Genomic DNA, 22,276 nt, shown 5'->3' with positions numbered 1-22,276 from the left:
CGATGAGTTGCATTTTTCGCACTTAGCACAAGAAGAAACATTGGCCTAAGAATAACTTTTGATTGAGAAATCATCCTGTTAAGATTCTTAAAAGAGTGGATCCTAAGAGAGACTCTCAAATTTGCAAGACCATCTATTCATATGAACTGATCCTAAGTGGGTTGCATATAGAAGCCATTAATCTAATCTAATCACCAGCACCATAAGAAAAAGGGAAAAAATGCATTTTTGGGATGGATACCACCCTCATGAGGTGCTCCACTAATAACTTCAAGATACTACCACACACACACACACACACACACACTCTCTCTCTCTCTCTCTCTCTCTCTCTCTCTCTCTCTCTCTCTCTCTCTCTCTCTCTCTCTCTCTCTCTCTCATGTATATAGAATAGCTTCACATGAGTAGCGGTCTCTAATATGACATCCAAATAGCCACCAATACTATTCACTCAATGTGCTCATAGTAATCCAATTCACATGATTGTGTGTGTTTACTACAAAGCGAAGGAAGCAAAAAACAAGGCATCAAGAGGAAAAGCACAATGCAAAAAAAAGGAAAAGGCGCCCTACAAGAGAGTGGACCCATCAGGAGTACAAGATGCAACCATGGAAGCTACAAGCAAGAAGGCACACCTTTAAATATAAAGGCATAGCCAAAACCTCTGTAAAAGAGCGCCAGGCTCCCTCCTATGCAATTTGTAACGATGAATAGGTAGTAGGACTAAGCTAGAAAGAAATGAGGACAATGAAAAAAAGAGCCTAGGCCATGGCCAACCATGTAAGAAAAAGGGGATAAGGGGATGACCACCCAAAAGGAATTTAGGGTTTTGTATATAAAGTTCAAAACGTGAATGAGAGCTCATTCTTTGGTGTATGGTAAAGTGGACTCTTCTTTTTCTCTTCTTCTCTTCTCTTGCTTGCTTGTGAGTGCTTGAGGGAGGGAGTGTGTGAGGGTGAGGGTGAGGGATCTTGGAGGAGAAGCCCTCCTCCTTCTCCTCTCTTCTCTTATTCTCTAATTCTCTTCTCTCATCTTGCATGTGGCTATGGAGGATGGAGCTTGGAGGAAGATGCTTGAGGATGCTTGAGCTTGCATCACAAATCGTAGAGCTATCGAAGTGCTTGAGAGAGCAAGCAACTCAATTGGGCATCAAGGTAAGCTCACTACACTTGTAGAGAGGGATAGCATGTCAGCTATGTGAGAGGTAGCCATTATTGCTCTCTTGAAACACTTGAACTATAAGAGGTACGTGGGTCTTGGTGAGCTTGAGCTCGCCTCTACAGTGTGAAAATGTGAGTGCAAGAAGTCACTGGTAGGCTTTGGAGGAGTTTTTCTTATAAAAACCCATTATTTACTACATATTTTTGTGATTAACAAATGGTTGAATGAAGTATAACTGGCTATAGAATAACAAAGAAAGACAAAGTGGGAATGGAACATTTTAGTGGCCCTAACTTTTGGCCTTTTGGAATTATGGAAATTCCTCTAAGTACTTACTTTTTTTTTTGGCATTTTAAATATGCAAGCACCAAAAAAGTTTCCATTGTTGGAAGGATTTCTCCACACTACTCGCGGTGACAAACTTACCTCATCTAAAGTTGTCCTTAGTCCGAACTCCCATATGGATGTTATGGCTCTTCTGTTTTTTGTGTAATACATATTCACATCTTCCCTTTCTTTTAAAGAAGAAACATCAACAACAAGCATTGAATAAAAGAGTAGGTAAAGACCACAAAAGACACCATGCAAGAGCAATGATTATGTGATATGATTGTGTAAGAGCAATTATTGCAACTAACCCTTGAAATGTTGGTAAAAATAAAAGGCCATATATGATATTCAAAAACTAGCCCCCATAAAGCCCAAAAGAAGAGGGCAAGCAGTTTACATATTCTTGAAGCCAATTTTAGTCAATCTCACATTGCCACATCAGACTTCTTCTTAGGGAAATATGTCATGCAAACTCTTCAATATGGCATCTTGGAGATTAGGCCAACAATACATTCAAAGCTTACTTTGTTTGCTATTTTGAAGTAGTGTATCTTATTTTCTATTGATGTATATATTGGTCATAGAATTGAATGACAACAAACCAATACATCTAATCTTGCTCTTGGGTTGCAAGCACCTCTACAATTTCTGAGTGGTTCAAAATCTCATCATCCCTTAGTTTTTCAACTGCAAATTGCAAGGCATTGAGAGCCTCCATGAAATTAGGTCCTGACACAACCATGACTGCACTTACTTCTCCAGCTCCAACCATCCCGATTCTAGGCAAATGAGAAACCAAGATGAAAAGATAGGTAGCAATTTAAGAATTCGGTAATCACAAAAAATGAGTCTTAATGTTTTTGCAATTTGCAAAGATCTCAAGAGGAGGCTTTAAAACCTTAAAATGTGGAAGCTGTTTTATTGCAAACAATGAATACATTGCATGTGAAAGTCCCTCCTGCAAAAGTCCAAGTTAAAAGTGTGCTCTACATACATACATACATACATACATGTGTGTGTGTGTGTGTGTGTAAGCACACTTACTGGACAGGCGTGCTGTTGTTACCAGGTATGAATCCATACCTGTGAACCAGGGAGATACAAAAGAGCTGGCGCCATTGTTGTCGTATCTGGGAGCACAGACTCCTGAGCCGATCTTCGACCATCGAAGTGTCCTCGACGTTGCTGTGGCTAAACTCCACCCCTGCGATCTTGCAGCCGTTGCTCCCAAAATGAGGCACTGTGCATGCGTACGAGGCCACCTCCACGACATTACAAATGGAGTCCGTGGACGATATTATTCGGCCAGCTGCGGCTGCTGGATGTTGATCTTCAACATCATGCAGATCTAACAATAATTCCTGGCTATTGCTGCCAGTAATGTTCCTATGAGCTGAATTTAATAAGCACTTGATCCTCTCCAGATAAATCCTTGTGTCAAGTGGCCCAGCAACGAGCTCAACAAAGTCTTTCCGCGGATACAAATAATTGCCGCCAGCTAATTGAAAATTCGAGCTGTTTGCAGGCCATGGATCATCACCGACTGCATCGGTAGAACTGCTTATCAATTGAGTTACATCTGTACTCAGGATGGATGCCATTAAATCTGGAGTGATGATCACGCTCTTCTGGGGCTCCTGCACGATTCCCTGCGACATACTCTGATCGCACTGCATATTGTTATTGAAGCTGGAGTTAGAGTGCAGATTCTGAATTAAGCTTCGGCTCCCAATCGATGTCTGGTCGCTAGTCAAGATGCCTGCGAGAAACTCATCACAGGCCTCCAACTCCTTACCAAAAGAACTTGTCATTTGGAAATCCATCGTATTGAAGTTGATACTGTCGCCACCAATGTAGCCTAGCTGCGGCTGGCAGTCCTTCTTGCGACATGAATCATTAGTCGTCACTACCTCTCCTGGCTGTGCAATGGTGCAGGCCATTGAAGACGTTTCTAGTTGGGAATTGGTGATAGAATCCTGCAGTAACAACGGGTTGATCAGGGCTGTGTTTCTGAGTCCAATCGTACTTAATTCACAGTCGCAGGTCATCAAGGCAGGAAGCTGGCCGCCGCGATGTGTCTCCCCTATATTGTCGTTCCCAACAATCATACTATTGCAGCTACGATTATATCCGGTGCCAGATTTCGCAACGTCGAAGCTCATGTGATCAGCTAAGTTGTATAAATGGGAGGAATTGAACACTGTACTGTGGGCAGGTGATCCGAGAACGTCGTTTCTTTGACAACTAACAGTACCGGCCGGATCATGAGATGTTTCAAGTACTCTTTTAGCAGGTGCTAGTATCGATGCAGACATTGCAGCAGAGGTTTGTAAGCAGTACTGATCATCTATCTGTGCCAATACTGGTGAACCTTTAACTTGCATCAAGCTGGAAAAATCGTCGACAATTAGCGGGAAGCTGAGACCATATTCTTCTCCAGCTCGTTCTTCTGATCCCGGCCATGACATTATCGATCCGTCAGAATTTATGGCTACATTAATGGCTGCAGAGCAGCTAATAGTGGTATGCGGGATGGCTGTATTTGATTCTAAATATGAGCAGGAGCTGATCATACTGGTACTACAGTGGATAGACGATGTTAATTGGCTGCTAAAATTCATGAGCTGGACACTCTGATCATCATAATTGGTAGAGGAATAGAACGGCACATCGACTAGGGAATCTGGTCCCAAGCAACTTGTCTGGAAGAGTAGCTGCTGGTCAGATTGGAGGGAGCTCAACAGAATTCCTGCAGGCCGCTGTTCATCATCATGATCATCTTGCCGGTTCGATCCAGCTTCAGGACACTTTGTGATACCACTGCAAGGAGGTTCATGAACTGGGCTTTTGCCAGTATTTGACTTCTCTGCTAAATGTAGCTGCTGCCCCACTTGATCATCAGTAGCAGATTGACTAGTGTGACGATTCTCATCATCTTCATTAATATCAGCTGAATCAACATTATTCAGTATCAGGAGAGCTCCAGGGTCAGCTGCATCCTGATTATGCAAGACCGATGATTCATGTTGATGATGTTCGTGACTGATGTTATTAATCACATTCTTGTTCTTGTTGAGCAGACAGAGCTGCTGCTGGTACATCCTCAGCACAGAGGTGTTATTAGGACTGCCCCCTTCTGCTGGCGCACCTTTCTTGTGCTTTTTTGCGTTGTCTTGCCTGCGCAAGGTGGCGTTCCAGTGATTTTTGATAGCATTGTCAGTCCGGCCGGGCAAGAACTTCGCAATCTCGGCCCATTTGTTGCCAAACTGCTTGTGGTAAGTCACTAGTGCCTCCTCCTCGACAGGCGTCCAATCCTCTCTCTGCACACAAATTTAATACACCACCAAACAAGAATATTTTGGCTGATCTTCTTATACAGCTCACAAATAGAGCACTCTCAGGTTCAGTTTAATGTAACACCAGTTTAAGTTAAATATAGTAACATGGCTTTGAATCCCTCACCAGTCTAGACCTGTGAGGCCTGTTGAGCCATGATCCACAAGAAGTTTTAGACAAATTGGCACTATAATTCCCACATTTTGAATTACGACAACATCATGAACTACTGTGATGCGGTGCCTCCCGGGTGGAAGAATCTCATGATGTTGGACAATACGGAGAAAAAGAAGGGAAAATAGCTCTTTTTTTCTGACACGGGAAAGTATCGAAACGTTTTCTGATTATAGTTTATGACTTCTAACAGGGATTTTTCAGTTTATGACTTCTGACAGGGATTTTCCAGCAGTGCTGAACGTTTCGGGATATATTAGTACGTACCTTGATATCTGGTCTGAGATGGTTCTGATATCGTTCACGGCATTGCTTTCCTTTACGCCCTGTAAGGTGTCGAGCTAGGCGAGACCAATGCTGCTGCCCATACTTCTCCACAAGCTGGATAAGAAGGCTATACCAAGCAATTCACAGACACATGCAACACAGTTTAATGTCAGCAAAGTCTATTAGTAATTTGTTATGAATGCAAATAACGTTGGTCTGGAATTCTAGGAAAACTTGTGAGGTCTAAAGTACTAATTAGTACCGATCTTCTTCCGGGCTCCATTGTCCCTTGATCCTAAACCGAATACTGCTTTGATCTTGTTCATGGCTAGTGCAATGGCTGATGAGGCTCTTTCTTCTACGTGAGTGGTCATCATATAATTCATCATCGACAGTAGCTGCTGCGGTTTGATCTGAATTAGGGCTTCCCTGATCGCTACTTTGCTCCAGCACCTGCGCCACGTCTTTGGTAAGTCGAAGAAGATCAAATCGTTCTCCGGATGATCCCGAATCGTGATTAGTACTACAGCTTAGGGTAGCTGCTGCATGATGATCAGGACTTGAGCAGGGCTGCTGCTGCTTTGATCGTGTCCGTCCTCTTGTATAAATGTAATCAACGCCGATCGGATCTAATGCGGACATTGTAGTACTGGCCGGGTGCATGCACGAGCTGCTACGTCAACCCCCTTATGTTGCTCCTGATCATGCGACGACAATACAGAGGAGGTTATGGAATAATGACGATCAAGAGGCGGGTGCGTGTTTGATGGCACCATTGATCAGCCAAGTGCGCAATCATTTAAAACGTCAAACAGATGTATCATTTAAAACGTCAAGACAATGAAAGGAAGCCAAAGCGTCCAAGATGATCAGATAGATGGTGATGATCAATGCTTTAAACTTCTAATCCAATCATCAGCATGCATATCCATCATGTCTCTTTGCTTGAATTGAGCTAACCGTCCTGCAGATCTTCCTCGACCAAGCGAGTTGGTAACTCCCAAGAAGAACCCGGCACGTCCACTCATGGTTAATGCGGCTGGTTCATATCCCCAGCATGTGCATATGAGAATATTCAAGGTTCCTAGCCCGAGGGTGGTGGGCTATGAGGATATTGAAGGGATCAGCTGTTCTTGTGAGGGTTTTGGTTTGGAATTAGTTTTTTTTCGACAATATACGGTTCCTGTAATTAATCTCTGTTTACTCGAGGGGTTTTGGAAAGACCCCCCTCTTATAACAATTTAAAAAAGAATATTTCCACTTCTTAAAATTAGGAAGGAGGATCTTTGGAATGCATCCTTTTTCCAAAATAGCTCATGGTCTTTTTCTTGAGAAATCACGCCTGACGGTGGGGGGACACCTCAAGATTGCCCATGAAAACTACTCCAAGGAAGCCACTATAAGAAACAAGTAAGTAATATTTATATCAAGAACATATAGAGGCCACCAATGATATGATGCACACATGACCAACCATGGTCAACCAAAGAGGCCACTTTTACAAGTGATAGTGAAATAATGCAAGAATCTTTGGTTAAGCAAACCTTTCCTTATAACCATAGGGAAAGTCTATGTTATGTTTCATTTATTGTCATTGAAGAGTTGGTTGGACCATTCCAATAAGCCATATCTTAACCTCCCATCCACACATATCATAGCAATAGTTCATCACTTCCCTCCTTAGCCCAATGTGAAGATGAGTACTTGGAATTTGTGTCAAGTCCTACCACCTAGTAGCAAGATAGATCTAGAAGCTAAAATTTTAACAACAAAGGGTAGTCCGATAGACATTAAGCTAGACTAGTTGCTAAGTGTTATTGCTCGAAAGTATGCTATTGATTATGAAGAAACTTATGCTTCTATAGCTAAGATGAGCTCCATCAGGTTGTTGCCCTCTTTGGCTACTCTTCATAAATGGAGACTTTCTCTTGAGGAACAAATCTACATGAAGCAACTAGAGTGTCCTTGGAATATATAAAGATCATTTGATATATGCAAGCTAGCTAAGATGAGCTCCATCAGGTTGTTGCCCTCTTTGGCTACTCTTCATAAATGGAGACTTTCTCTTGAGGAACAAATCTACATGAAGCAACTAGAGTGTCCTTGGAATATATAAAGATCATTTGATATATGCAAGCTAAAAAATAACTTGTATGGATTGAAGAAAGCTCTAAGCTCTCAACATGCAATAATAGATGACGTCCACTTGAAATCTTAAGGCTTTCAAAAGAGTAATGTTATCCACACTCTCTATGATAAGATTGAGGAAATGATATTATGTTTATCTTAGTTTCTTACTTTATATGGAATGCATCCTTTTCCTAAAATAGCTCATGGTATTTTATTGAGAAATCAAGCCTTGTAGCTATACCATGGTGTTACTACCAAAAACACCTATATAGGGAGTGGTAGTCACTCTCAACCCTGCTTGATTTTCACTCTATGTGTGATTCCCTATACCCAGTGATGAACCCTCATATGTGTGGCATCACGAGGATGTAGTCCTAGGATGTATCTATGGTGTATTATTTCTTTTATTGAATAATAAACACTACAAGAGAAAGGCCCTATAGACGCACATTGTACACGCGAAATAGCGGGCGCGTTTATCAGCGCATCTATTGGCGCTAGTATATAGATGCGAAAAACGCATCTATATACCCGCGTTTTTAAATGCGCTTATAGATGCAAAAATAAACGCACATATTTTTCATTTCTCATAAAGTCCCTAAATATGATTAAACATATTAACAGCTAGTATTTTTTAGAATACATTACAAACTTTAATTCTTTGTGGTCTAATATAGCTTACCCAATTGTACTTTTTTGTGCATCTTGGTGCATTGTTCTTTGGATGTGCGCATTCAATTCCAATACTATAACATAACAAACGTGATATGTGTCACAAAAGTAAACGGCTCTTAATTGATATTTTAGTTGTTTCTAAGTATTATAAATATACATCCAATCATTCAAAGCTAATTATATGCTACAATAAATGATCAATCTCATCTTCAATGAGATCGGCCCTTGCTAGACTATCTACCTCTAGGTCTATGTTACCAATAGGCAATGAAACAAATAAGTCTATCCCACTGTCAGATGTATTGCTATGCTCAATTTCTTCATTATCATCTGCAACCATATTATTATCCTCTTCTGCGCTTCTTGAACATCCTCGCAGGGATCATCTTGCACTGTATCATATATATCATCGACCATGGCATCATCATGTACATCATCATTGATTGTTGGATTGTCATCAACTATCTCTATGTTGGTAGCATTGCCATATATTGGTTTTGAACGATTAGATATGGGGATGACGTACCACCATCAGTTATTGTTTACCATTGGGTGATACACAACCTGCATTTAGAAAACAAAAAATAAGCAACTTAGATATTTATTGTATTTTGAGAATATATCAAAAAGTAATATATATGAAAATAAATAGCTTCTAATATACCTACTCACATTGTTGAGGTAGTACGAATGTGTCATTCTTGCCTTGGTGAAATTTTGTAGGGTCAATCACTACAAAACCACTTGGATGGCGTCTAATTATGCAATGCTCACCCGTTGTTACTACTTCTTTAAACCACTTTACATCTAGTACATATATAAAAATTTGCCTAAAGTCAAGCTTCAAAATATATTGGATCAAGCCACAATAACTTTCCATGGTACCATTGGTATCTTGGAAGTTTGCAAGGATACCACAATCCTGGGTATTTCACTTATCATCTATACGTTGAGTTCAAAAATGTTTGCCTTCACACCAAATAACATTGAACAATGTGCACTAGTAGTACATTGTTGAGATCATATTAATGATTTAGTTAAAGATGAAACATGTGAAATTATTATATCATATATAACTAAAGATAATTTAATTATAAGTATGTCTCACCTTTGATAAGCAACCTCGTGCATATTCCCACTCCTCTTGCGATATATCCATCGTCTCCTCTTTTTTCATCTTCTCCATTTCTTCATGTAGCCAATCTATATCAATATGACATGGAAGCACACTTAAATATTATGGATATGGGACATTACGTCCATTTCTAGTATGAAATGCTTGCCTTTCGCTTACTCTTCTTGCCCTTGCTTCTTTATATAGTGCCGCCCATTTGCTCATTACTTCGCTGTTAAGCACACAAAGTACATTTAACTTACGAAGTTCCTCTTTCATTAGCACTTTGCTCCTTCCTTTTCCTTGAGGTATTATAGAGGTCATCCTCAAATCTTCATCATCTTTCCATAGTCGTGGTAAAGAGGGGTCCACTTTAGTAAGATATTCAAAGATTTGTACAAGGGATGATTGCACTAACCAACCCTCAGCCATGCTTCCCTCGAGTCGTGCATTTTTCCTTACAAAATCTTTTAGGGTTTTCATAAAGCACTCTAGAAAAAACATCCACCTTGCATGAACTACCCCACAAATTGCGATCTCATCAATCAGATGTACAAGTGTACTTGAGTAGTCAAAATGGAGCCAGAAAAAGTTTCCTCCACCAAACAAACCACCTCAATGGACAATATTTGAGCCTCTTGCAACGTATTTGGATCGATTTCCTTCAAACTCACAAATCTACCAACATGAAATTGAGAACGATGATTAGTTTTGTCCATAAATTCAAGCGGGCTTACTACGTAATGTACGTAATATGTAAACTAAAAAATAAGTATAATGTATACATACCTCGCAAGCTCACCCATCTTGTAAATGATATCACGCACATCTTTCGAAACACAATGGGATATACTAGTAGGAAGAATGAATTGTATGTACATACACTACAAGATATAGGCCTTATACCAACGTTTAAAGCGACAAAAATGCAAATAACAAAATTTTCCCCCGTCATCGCAAAAAGCATCATTATTGGCGACGCCATAGCACAGTCGGTATCACTGTCGCTATTAGTGTCGGTATTGGCGTGATTTGCGACGCTGATACCGACGCCAATACTGACAAATGCGACGCTGATACCGATGCCAATACCAACGCTGATAGCGACGGTTTGCGACGTAAATAACGATGCCAATAACGACGTGAGCAGTAAAATTTGTGACGCTAATAGCGACAGTAACAGGGAAAAAAAAATTGTGGCAGGGCACTGTGTGCTTTATTAGAGCCATACAAAATAGTTTATGCGCTTGCAAACAAAAACAATGTATACTGAAATCATAACATTGATACATGAAATAAATACATTATCACATAATAAGCGATTGGTACAATCATGACAAGATATCACTAATACATAGAAAATGTCTACATAGATTAGACGACTCAAAAATAAAGGTGTGTGAGCTCTAAGGATCCAAGGGCGAGCTACATATCCTCATCCCCCGAAAGCTCGTCCCGCCGTAAAAGAAGCATCGAACGGACTCTGCAGAAAAAGAAACAACACATCAATCCACCATACAATAATGCATTCTAATTAAACATGGTAACTACGGACAAGAAAGATGAGTGACTTACAGGGCTACTGTGTCTATACAATCGGTCGATCAATGAAGTGAGACCATGCCTCTCTGCATATCGAGTCTCAAGGCCAGTCGGATCGCGATTGTAATGGAGTGCTACAAAGAAAACAAAATGCTAACTATTAGAAACATGATTGTCAATACAAAGAATATTGTAAAAAAATAAACAAGCAAAACAAAAGAAAAACTTACAAAGTCCTCCAAATATGTCCTATGACCCCCACTCCCAAGATGGTGGACCACTCCGGCCTCTAGTCGTGCCCTCGCTGCCTCGCGCTGCTAACTCCAACGTCCTGGAGAATCTGTAGCCTCCTCCCTCAGTCGGTGCCAGTTGTCTGTGTTTAACCACTCGAGCTTTGCAGCCCCACTCTTGATTGCCTTGCGTACGTCGGATCGTCTATGTGATATATATGCACGCATGCAATCCATCATCCAGTCCGTAGAGAATCTATCTACTGAGGTTGGCACCGGAAACTCCTCGTGCAAGGATGCTACTATGTAGTCCTTGCTCCCCTCCGGTATGTTCTTCCAATGATCCAAGATGTTGTGCCAAAAAACTTGTTGGCACAACTCTCTCATGCGAGCCATCACCCTCCTCCCCTCATAATTCATGATGATGGCTCCTGACCTACCATCGATTAGATATCCATATCCCCTTGGAGTTTGTCTAAGATGGGTCCTCTCCCATCTGCATCCACGCTCCTAGGCATATCCAGGAGACCCTTATGCATCCGGTGTACCGACCGGGATAATATCTCTCGAAGTGGCACCCACAGGGGTGCCACCTGCCTGACGGCTGAGCAAAAGCCAGAGTAACTGGAGTAGACATCCCCAGAGGTGTGACAAATCCCTAAGGTGATGCAACTCCAACTGAACGATGAGACGGAGACTCTGCGTCCGTGCCTTCACAGTATCCACCTGAGCCTGAGCCACGCTCCCTGGAAGGGCCACAAGAGCGGGAGTCGCACATGTATCCCGTGTCGACCGCAGGCTCACTCCCTCTGTATCTTTGCAGCATCCCCCTGACCCCGAAGCACTCTCTCCCTTTAGCCCAAGTCATGAGCATCGAGCTCGTCTGCTCGAAGCCGAAGCGTCCGATCGAGCTAGAGTAGATCTAGTAGAGCGCCCTGACGAAGACCAAGACAGCTCCTGGTCTGCCATATCTCTGAATCTCGCAATCTGGTTTGGAGAGATGCATGTGAAGATGTCCTATAACTCCTCATCGCTCATCCCTCGACTCATCCTAAAAATGTTACCTGCACAGACAAAAAATGATGTTAGAATAATCAATTTAAATTATACAAAGTACAGTAATATAAATCATTTTAAAAAAATATCACTTAAAATGCATATCTTATGTATCCTTATAAGCGATTGGTCAACGAATTGAGTAAGTGGATGCTCCAAGTATGAAGTATCCTATGGTCCCATGTTAATCTCTTGACACAACTCCGCATACAGTGGAAGGTCGATAGACATGTCACCACAAAAGAATAAGTCCATCTCGTTCTCAAAGAGTTCTTGGACTCTTGTATTTCCATCATTGTTAGCCGATGCTGGCTCCAAGCTTTCGACGGCCTCCACCCCTTGCAATATCGACCCCTTTATTTGCATATTATCTTCATCTATGCTCGGAACATCACTTTGATCATATGCTCGGAACATTGTTAGCCGATGCTGGCTCCAAGCTTTCGACGGCCTCCACCCCTTGCAATATCGACCCCTCTATTCGCATATCATCTTCATCTATGCTCGGAATATCGCTTTGATCATATACTCTCACACTTCAGGGAGTTGAAGGTATAACATACCACCATCGAGGTTGTCGGGGTTTGGATAGAAGATTACCTATTCACAAACACGTACAAGAGAGTTTAAACCATTGTGACATAAACCATGTCGTAATACAATTAGCAAACAAATGAGTCCATGCACATGTTCACAATGGATCGGCAACACAAAGGTGTCGCACAAATCCGTCCATTTTTTTTTTGAATCTATTTCGAGAAATCCAAATGGACCTCGTCGAACTGTTGCTCCAGCTCCTCCAAGTACCACTTTGAACCACTGCACATCGAATAGTATCAGAAGAAGCTGTGATAATCCACCGTAACAATACTTTGCAAGTTCCCAAAATACTCCATCTCATCCACAACCGTGTTTGGATCCATTGCTCGTTGCCGGCTCTCTTGCTTAAACCTTGCCATGATACCACAGTCCATTGTGGAGCGCATTTTGTCAATACGCTCCACGCGAAAATGCCATCCGTGCGACCACGCTGCACTATATATTTTGTACTATACATTGAAACACTCAAATTAGATGTCGCATATAAAATTTAGATACGAAAGATTCTAAACCCCTCAACATTTGGACTACATCCCCTCGAGAATTTCCACTCCTCCATTGAGACCTCTATCCCTTCACGAGACACTGCAGTCAAAGCTCCATGCAACCATCGCGTTGACATGAACCGCGGCATCTCCTCCATGCCTTCGGGATATTGAATCGATCAATGATGCGAACTACGTCGGAATTCAGCTTGCGCTTCCTCTCGATCTTGCTTAGCGATCTGGTACTTGACGAGCCACGTCTCCATAGAGGCATGGTGCAATATACAAAAGTGATTCACCTTCTCCTCCATTGAGGCATCCATTCTTTTTTCTACCCCATTTTCAACCACCACATCTCCAGTCAATCTATCATCATCCTTTAGCGACCATAGCATTTCATTGTCTGGATCCACTGTTGGTAGCCATTGTGAAATATGCACTAGCACCTCAGACACCAACCAACCTTCAGCCATACTACCTTCTGGCCGAGCTCGTTGTTACACAAAGCGTTTCAGGGTTTTCATGAAGCGCTCCAAGAAAAACATCCATCGCATATGGACAGGTCCAGCAATCTCCACTTCATCTACAAGATGCATAAGAAGGTGGATTTGTATCGTGAGCATGCTGGTGGGCAGGTATTTCTCAAAGAGACAGACCGTCTCCATTGCTCCCTGCCTCGCGAATTCAATAGAGGACGTCTTAATCTCCTTCTGTGAGATCCATTGTACCAAAGTCGACAACCTATAAATGGCCCCACGTATTTCTGAAGTAAGACATCCTGTGATCGCAATCGGTAGTACAAACTGCCACAAATGAGAAAGCATTATGAATAATGGCTACACTCCAAATAGCAAAATGCGCACGCCAATTACAATCCATTCGTAGTACAAACCTGACATATCTTATGCCAGTCATGGGATTTTAGCCCTAATAATTTGTCGTCTTTAGAAAATGCGGACCTGAGAGAATGCATCATACCCGTTGGAGTGCGGATAGACTTGATTACTTGTTTCACAATGCACTCTTCTTTAGTGAACAAAACCCAAGGAGTGCGAGAAAGCTGCACGCGACCATCAGCACTCGACTGCGGCCAAAGCGCCTCCATCTTACCTACCTCCTTCAAATCCATTCATGCCCCTATAGTGTCTCTCTTTCATGTGATGTGGTCCCATAGCAAGCTGCCCACATTCTTGAAAATATGCATGGGATTCAACAAGTGGTTTTGACCTATAAAGTGGATCCAATATGGCAACTCGTAGAAAACTGAGAACCGTTGCATTCCGTTTGGATGTGATTCCGCGTGGACCATTTTCAGCTTGTACCATCTTGCGGCGTTCATACGTGTTGGAGGTCGTCCAAGGAAACCTTCCCTGAGTTCATGATCCTCTGGCAAGAAAGCAGTGTGTCCTTGATATACCATCTTCTTCATGGTTCGTGACCTTCGGGAGTCTAACTGTGGCCCGCACAATGGACATGTATGATAACCTGAGGTAACCAAACATATTCCAATACCACGACCCAATGAATACTTGCTTGAACGAGATAAAATATAGATATTACCAACGAGAATGGAGGCTTGCTCACCTGAGCACTCTCCGAATCCGGGAAAGTCATACATCGTCCACATGAGAATGGCTCGAATATTGACTGACTGCCAACCATCGCGCATGCTCATATCTTGCACGGTGACCCCCTCCTCCCACAAAATCTTAAGCTCATCGACTAATGGATGAAGATACACGTCCATATTTTTGACTTTGTAGCGGTCGGGGACGAGTAAGCTAAGAATGAGATGTCCTTTCTTCGTAGAAATCCATGGAGGGATATTGTAGTTGACAAGGACTATAGGCCACACACTGTAAGAAGTTAAGAGCAGACCGAATGGGTTTATGCCATCCATTGCAAGACAGAGCCGAAGATTCCTTGGCTCTCGGGCAAAGCCTAGGAAGGTAGAGTCAATGTGGCTCCATGCGCGTGAACCGCTGATATTCGTTGAACTCCATCCGTGGACCTATTCTGTGCATGCCACATTGTCAAGCTTGCCATGCCGGACGTATGAAACATGTGGTTTATGCGGGGGATAAGCGAAAAGTGTCTGAGAACTTTTTGAGGGATGGTTTACCCAGTCCTGTCGATACCTGTGAGCTGCACACTTTGGACATGTCTCCATAGTCTCGTATTCTCCTCGAAACAATATGCAATCATTGATACATGCATGGATGTTATTGTAGTCCATGCCAAGCTTTCATAAAACATATCGTGCATCATCAAGAGACTCGGGCATGGTATTTGCAGGTGGTAATATATGATATTTCAATAACCTGAAAAAATCATAAACACCTTGAAAAAGCACAAATATTTGTAATAATAGTGCTGGAAAAAAAATCAATGAAGCATATGTACAAGGCCTCTTCCACCAGCTTTTTCCGCCGCTCTTGAAGAATGGCCTGTCTGTCCAGGGGCGGGTCGGGTTACTGCTGATCTTGTTCGTGCAGCGAGGGGGGCTAGGGGATTACATCTTCTTTGAATCTGTTCATGTCAATTTTGAATTCGATTTCCTCCCCCTGCCGATTTTCTTGTAGTGTTCTTTCCTCAAAGACGAGGGCATCTGCCTCCTAGGGAGTTAGGCCGGCTAATAGTAGATACTTCCACTGCTCCTCTAGGCCCAGCCTTACCTCTGTATGTTGGGGTGGCATCTACAACCCCGCGTGCAGAGCTCTGCGTGTGATGCTTAATTTCTTCTTTACCACCTCCAACGGCTCCGCTCCCTCTGGTTGAGTTATATCCAGTAGTGTATTGAGGAAGGCTTGTTGTTGGGCGGTGAAGGCTGTCTGGATGGCTCCCGCTTTGCTTTTCGCCAAGATTTTTTCCTTCTTCGCCAAGGCGAGGCACCGCTCCAGAGCCTTCACCCACACCTTGTTCTGCGTAGCCCATTTCTCGGCCCTTTTGCTCATTCCCTCCATGCTCTCTCCTTGCTTTTGAGCTAGGGTTACGAGCTTCTGCTCCTGGGCCTTGAGCTCTCTGCTCATGTTGTCTTGTTCTGTCTTCCTAAGACGTAGCTGATTGCAGATAGACTCAATCTTCTTTCGTTGTTTCTCCCTCTCTTGGCTCCTCTCCTCTTCCTTGGCGTTCAGCTCCCCCATCATCTACTCAATGGTGGCAGTCTTTAACTCCAATTCCTTATGCTTCAACTCCAATTCCTTATATCGCATCAGGAGGAGTTTGTACTCCCGTTGCATCTGCACGAGTTCCTGATTCTCGTCCTCCAGCTTGTAACTCTCTTCCTTATTTTCTTTGGCCTTCAACTCTTGCTTGAGTTTGAAGATTTGGCATTGCTGCATGGCGATGATGCAGTTTTTTTCCAATTGGAAAGCCGCCACTGACTCTTTTTCAGCCATCAACTCAGCCCACAGCCATCCTTCTCTCCTCCTTCGCTCTCTCCCGTTGGGAGAGCAGCTCAACGACGTAGTCGTCATACCGACTGGTGGTATCATTGTTGTTGAGGCCTCCATGCACGAGCGCTTTTGATCTTGCCTTGATTCAGCATCTGCAGCTGGCTTTTTTGGTCCCGTGATCATCGTCTTTGTGCTTTTTCCTTGGGCCATTTCCTTACTGATGAAGTATTGCATCCAGGCCACCAACTTGGACACTTCCACGCTGGTGGGGATGCTAGGGGTGGGCACAGTGGGTTCAGCGGGGGGCGCCATGAGGGTGGGGATGGGATGCAGGGGTGCTTTGTCTTTTCCTTCTGGAGCTGCAGGGGGCACAGATTCTGGGGCCTGCATGCTAAAGCTAGGCCTCTCTTCCCTGGGCTGATTCCAGGCTTCTGGGTCATCTGCCTTGCACTACTGCTCGATGGACCGCTGGCGAGTAGCTTCTGCCAAGTCCTCCTGCTCCTTTCTTCTTAACTCATCATCCTCCTCCACGACTCTTCTTTTTCTTTCCTCCTCGGCCTTTTTGCATTCTTCCTCTAGTTTTTCTTTTTCCTCCTGCTCTTCTTTTCTTCTCCTTTTGGCTTCTCGCTTGGACGCCTTTTTAGCCTGCCTTACTTGTTCCGTTGTCTCTTCTTCTTTTTGCTTCTTCTTCCTTTCTCTCTCCTCTGCCTCCCTGAGGGATTGTTGTTTTGCTTTCTCCAAGTCCTCCCTCTCCTTTCTACGGCCTTCATCCTGTTTCTTCTTCTTCTGCACTACTTTTTTCTTAGTCTCCTTAACTTGCTTTTTGCTCTTCTGCTCTTCCCCTTCTTCCTCTGTCTCCATCCTATCGCTAGACCTATCCTGGTGTTGATGCGGTGGTGATCGATCGGGTGTTTCTCCCTCCCCCTCTTCTACTTTCTTTACGGCCTCCTAGATGAGCGCCGTTAAAATGCCCCCGTATGCGATGAATGAGGCTTTGGAGGAAGCCCTTTTTCTTTCTGCGGCCTTTGACATCGGTGATTCTCCTCCTACTGGCAGGCTTCCTAATGCTAGAGCTCGAGCTGCTTAATCGATAGTCTTGCGCATTAGCCGTTCCAGTCGACTTCGTGCAGGGTCTGGGCCGCTACATTTTCCAGGATTGGTACACTGATTATATGCATCAGCGCGTTATAGCACTGGTTGGAGAAGAGCACATATACGAGCTTCGCTTGTAGCCTGGTCTCTGCGCTGGGGATGTCTTGGATACTGATGCCATCGTTCGTCAGTACCTCCTCCTTCCTCATCCCCAGCATGGCATACATGTCCCTCTTTTGTTTCTTCTCCACCTTCGATTCCAGCCCCAGTGCCTTCTCCACCAAGGCCGAGGTTAGATGGACCAGTACCTGCTTAGCATTTTGTCCTCTCCCCACTGTGATAGTGCCACACTCTCCGTCAAGATTGTAGGTCCTTTCCACACAACTCGTGTGCTCAGGTTCTCGTGAGAAACTTTCTAGGTACTTTTTAAGGTTGTAACTTTCCACAACGCTCCTGGCCGCCTCTTCCTTGGCCACTAATTCTTCCAAATTGTGGATAGTTTGGAATTTTAGCTGATTATAGGCACGGTTCTCCAGGTTGATGTTGTACCGCGTTCTCTCTTCCTCTGTGAAGGGGAGTCAGTAGGCTAGATCCTGTTGTGACATCTTTTGTTCCTGTCATAATCGTAATTTTTGTTAGTGCTTGCAACATAGTAATCGTTAAAACAGAAAAAACTTTATGCTTCTGAATGAACTCATTAAAGTCTAGTGTAGGTTCGCTTTTCAGACTTTGACTTTTTTCCTTTTAATTCAAAGTTTTTGTGTCCTCTTTCCTACCCCATCCGTTTTCCACAATACATGTCTACATACTTCGTGGTTTTGATTTGCTTTATTACTTCTGATCTGATTCAACTTACCCCTTTCCCTTTTAGTCTGAGAAGAATCCTTCCTAGGATGAGGGTTAGAAGGTGTAGGTATTTTGGCATGGATGGCTACTTGTGAAGGAGCCAAGTATAGAAATTGGGGTTGTACTCCAAATGGGCTTCACGATCCAAGTCGAAGGGTTTAATCCCTACTTGAGTGATGTATGTGAGAACATCAGTTAGGATGGCGGAGGTGGTTCGCTAATCATACGATGTGATGAGGCGTTGTTTGATTGCCTGCTCTTTTGAGATCTCACTGCCGCTGAGCAACTTAGCAGCAGAGGTAGGGGCTTTTGCAAATGCAAATTCAAACGTTTCCCAAGAACAAGGCATCGTTTGAACTTTCGGCTGCGAAGGATTCATCCAATAGGCCTAAGTCGAGGGGATCATAGCTCAAACCTAGCGACACAAAAGTAGTGTCTAATTGTTTAATGGAATCCACCACATCATCCCCTGTTTCCTCAGCTAAATCAGCTGCTAGTGATAGAAAGGATTTCCTCTCGTAAGAGGGCCTAAGGCTTGCGGGTGGTTGGGGTTTGGTAGGACTTGAGCCTTTGACTACGGAGAGTTGTTGTGGTAGGACTTCAGGAGCTTGCGATTGGGTCGCTAGGACGGAAGCTAGGTTAGCAGCGGCCTCGCGTGATGGCCTATTGCTTTCAGGATGGAGTTGGAAACCCGAATCGTTTCCTGCTTGTAATGATGCTCAAGCTGGCGGTTGTTGATTGGTCTGACAGGCTTGGGTGATTCGCGTTGGTTTGCGTGTGGATGGACTCGATGGTTGCAGATCAGGGAAGCTCTGCGGCTCGTGGTTTCGAGGTCTTATGGTTTTTGGGATGATCAAGCTTGAGGTTGGCGTGCGAGCGGTGCCTCTAGCCACGTGGGCCTTAGGTATCCATAGCCAAGCATTGCCCTCATAGTAGCCTTGTGCGCGCAAAAGAGCCTTGGGGATCCATCTCTGACTGATTACATGTCTATTCCTGTGGCTACGTTTGAGCCTCCTAGGTTTAGAGTTTCTGGTCTTCTGAGGGTAGGAGCATCGACTCCTAGGTGGCTATTACGGTTGTTTAGGCACCCATTGGAGGCAGGATTGTGGGGCCTAAGCTTAGGTTGGTATGGGTTGCGGGCAATGAGACTCGGGGAGTGGCGGCCTTATTCCACCCGCTCCTTAGAACTGCCTACGAGTGTTTCTATCGGTGGCTAAGTGGCCCGGGATGAGGTCGCGCAGCCCTTGCTGAAGGCTATAACAATGCGAACGTTGCCTATTGCTAGGTGGATGCGCTGCAATGCGTAGTCGACATTGCAGTGGGTCTGCTTTTTGAAGGTGCACCCCAGCAATGGCTCTGTGCCTACGTTTTTAGCATTTGGCAACACGTAGAAAAGCATTGGAATAGTCTCAGACTCGATAGAAACAGCTGCCTTGCACTTGCCGAGTAGTGAGTAGGAATGAGCCCCATATGGGCTTAATTTTGTAGTGGTGGGTTGAAATTGTGGCTGGCCAAGTTGCGTCCAATGATCGTAGGTCAGGACGTTGAAGTCTGCTCCCTCGTCGATCAAGGCGGTGAAAGCACATCTTTGTTTGGCCGTGACCCTGATACGAAGGTATGCGAGTTCCACGGCTTCCTCGTCCTCGTCGTCAATTTCAGTGATTGTGGCTAATCGGACCTTGACAGGCAGTTCTAACATCAGTGGTTCATACAAAGGATGCATAGAAGGGTAGTACTTCTTGACACGGCTGCTATTGAAGAAGCCTATTCCTTCACCATTCAGGGTCTCGAGTTCAACATTGCCTGTTCGACTGATTGCACGAACCTTGAATGGTCCGAGACCTCTAAACTTCATCTTTTGCTTATGCCCTTTAACTGAGTAGAGGAGCACTAAGTCACCCTACTCGAACTCGCGCTGCTTGACCTGCTTGTCAAACCAGCTCTTGCGTCGGGCTTTTTCGCAGATCAGTGCATGGGTGGCAAGAAGACGAGTCTCTAAGAGACGTTTGAGCTCAACTAGTCACTGCGTCCATGCCTCCTTCCCTTCCCATCGCTCTTGAAGCGCTATTCTTAGGCTAGGAACGAAGAACTCTACCGGTAGAATCGCTTCTGTCCCATATGTCAGCCTAAAGGGGGTTTGACCAACAGCCATTTTATAAGCGGTAACCAAGGTCGTTGATGAGAACCTTATTTGTTGATTTGGCCTGGCCGTTTGTCTGAGGGTAGTACGGCGAGGATTTGCAATGGATGATGAGGAAGGTGGATAGGAGGTGTACGATCACTTCATTGATGAAGTGCGTGCCTTGGTCACTAACCAGTTCGATGGGGCAACCGAATCATGAGATTACTAGCTCCCATAAGAACATAGCCGTCGTTCTAGCATCGTTTTTTCGTGTGGCTCGTGCTTTTGCCCACTTAGTGAGGTAATCCACTTAGTGCTAAAATGCCCTCCAGCAATGCCGTCGTGCGCTTCTGAGAGCACATTGTGCACCTCATATTTGCACACGCATCTGCTCAATAATCCGTCTTGCCCCAGCCTGTAGAGTTGGCCTGCAATTAGCTGATAGGGCTGGATCTTAAGGATTAATCTCCTAAGTCGAGCTTTTTCTATTGGTCGATCAGGCAGTCTATGTTTAAGCACTTGGACTATGTCATCTGCCCAATACGGTGTTAGATCAGCCTTAAACAGGTCTCTCTCATTGGAGAGGTTAATCAGATGGGCATCGGGCAGTTCATCAATAACACCTTGTCCAGTGGCTTCTCCAGTGGGGATGCGCGACATGTGATCCAGCCATGTAATGTTGCTTTCCCTTCCGTACCACTACGGTCCTGTAGCACAAGGTTTGTTTACTAGATATAGCAAGGCTTGATGGTCTACAAAGAAGGTGAAGGGCGTGGCCAAGAGGTAATGCCAGAATTTCTTCATTACGAACACCATGGCTAGTCCTTCTCTTTCCGTCGTTGAGTAATTCATTTCTATCTCAGTGAGTTGTCTGCTAGCAAAGCTCATTGGATAGTCTAAATTGTGTTCGCCAAGCTGGCACAACACTGCCCGCACGGCAAAATTAGAAGCGTTGATATGCACATGGAAGCTGATGGTCCAATCGAGGGCTCGTAGGATTGGTGCTGTGGTTAGAGCCTTCTTCAACTCTTCGTATGCCCTTTGGCATGCTTCAGTCCATTCAAAGACTATAAGCAGCTTCTACAATGGTCTGGTGATCAGTGCATAATTGAGTATAAACCGCCGATAGTACCCGGTATGGCCTAGGAAGCATTGAACTCCTTCGTAGTTGCTCGGGGGTGGAAGGTCAACGATGACCCTGACCTTTGAGAAGTCAGTGGCAATGCCATTCTTTGACACCACGTGCCCTAGGATGCATCCATGCTTCACCCAAAACTGGCACTTTAAGGGGTTCAAGGAGAGGCGGTATAAACGACACCACTTAAAGACTACTCGGAGTTTGTCTAAGTGTTTGACCCATGTCTAATGGACACAGAGGTCGTTGGCAAAGACTTCTAACTCCTTGCGAAGCATGTCTTTAAAGATGATGCACATGAGGCGTTGGAAAGTGGCAGGGGCACTAGTCAACCCGAAGGTCATGACTATGTAAGCAAAGACACCCCACTCAGTGGCGAAGGCATTCTTATGCCTATCAGCAGGATGCACTTGCACATGGTTGTACCTTGAGAAGCCATCCAGGAAACTGTATTCTTCCTTGCCTGCCACTCTCTCCAGCATATGCTCGGTGTACGGCAGCGGATAGTTGTCCCTCTTGGTGGCAGTGTTCACCTTCTTGTAATTGACGCACACTCAGATTTTTCCATTTTTTTTCATCACGATGA

General features: G+C 44.1%; 2 protein-coding genes across 3 annotated transcripts; both read right to left on the bottom strand.

Annotated features, from left to right (window-relative positions):
- Positions 1-1,941: 1,941 nt before the first annotated feature.
- On the bottom strand, positions 1,942-4,149 carry LOC148041793 (uncharacterized). 2 transcript variants are annotated; one of them, XM_087688733.1, is made up of 3 exons: positions 2,575-4,149; positions 2,390-2,449; positions 2,134-2,270 (listed from the first exon to the last, which is right to left on the bottom strand). In XM_087688733.1, exons 1-2 carry the CDS (start codon positions 4,110-4,112, stop codon positions 2,410-2,412), a joined length of 1,578 nt encoding a protein of 525 aa, XP_087544859.1. In that variant the 5' UTR covers positions 4,113-4,149; the 3' UTR covers positions 2,134-2,270; positions 2,390-2,409. The 2 variants fall into 2 exon arrangements, with proteins under 2 accessions (XP_087544857.1, XP_087544859.1); XM_087688731.1 differs by lacking the exon at positions 2,390-2,449 and having other exon boundaries at positions 1,942-2,270.
- On the bottom strand, positions 4,116-6,015 carry LOC148041792 (uncharacterized; the record flags this gene model as incomplete). Its single annotated transcript, XM_087696967.1, has 3 exons — positions 5,531-6,015; positions 5,269-5,395; positions 4,116-4,811 (listed from the first exon to the last, which is right to left on the bottom strand). Coding segments are annotated over exons 1-3 (1,224 nt in total), but the record flags the coding sequence as incomplete, so codon positions are not given.
- Between the last annotated feature and the right edge of the window lie 16,261 nt (positions 6,016-22,276).

This window comes from Lygodium microphyllum, chromosome 1 (genome assembly GCF_053477565.2).
Source record: "Lygodium microphyllum isolate KBCC chromosome 1, Lygodium_microphyllum_v1.1.10, whole genome shotgun sequence".
Classification (NCBI taxonomy): domain Eukaryota; kingdom Viridiplantae; phylum Streptophyta; class Polypodiopsida; order Schizaeales; family Lygodiaceae; genus Lygodium; species Lygodium microphyllum.
Note: the sequence above shows the minus strand (reverse complement) of the source record. Positions and strands in the feature narration are given on the sequence as shown.

Excerpts from the sequence above, each read along its gene's own strand:
- LOC148041793 (XM_087688731.1), bottom strand. The coding sequence starts at position 4,112 with ATGAATTTTAGCAGCCAATTAACATCGTCTATCCACTGTAGTACCAGT. Across the intron at positions 2,271-2,574 it reads TGTATCTCCCTGGTTCACAG|AATCGGGATGGTTGGAGCTG; the intron begins GTATGGATTCAT and ends TCATTTGCCTAG.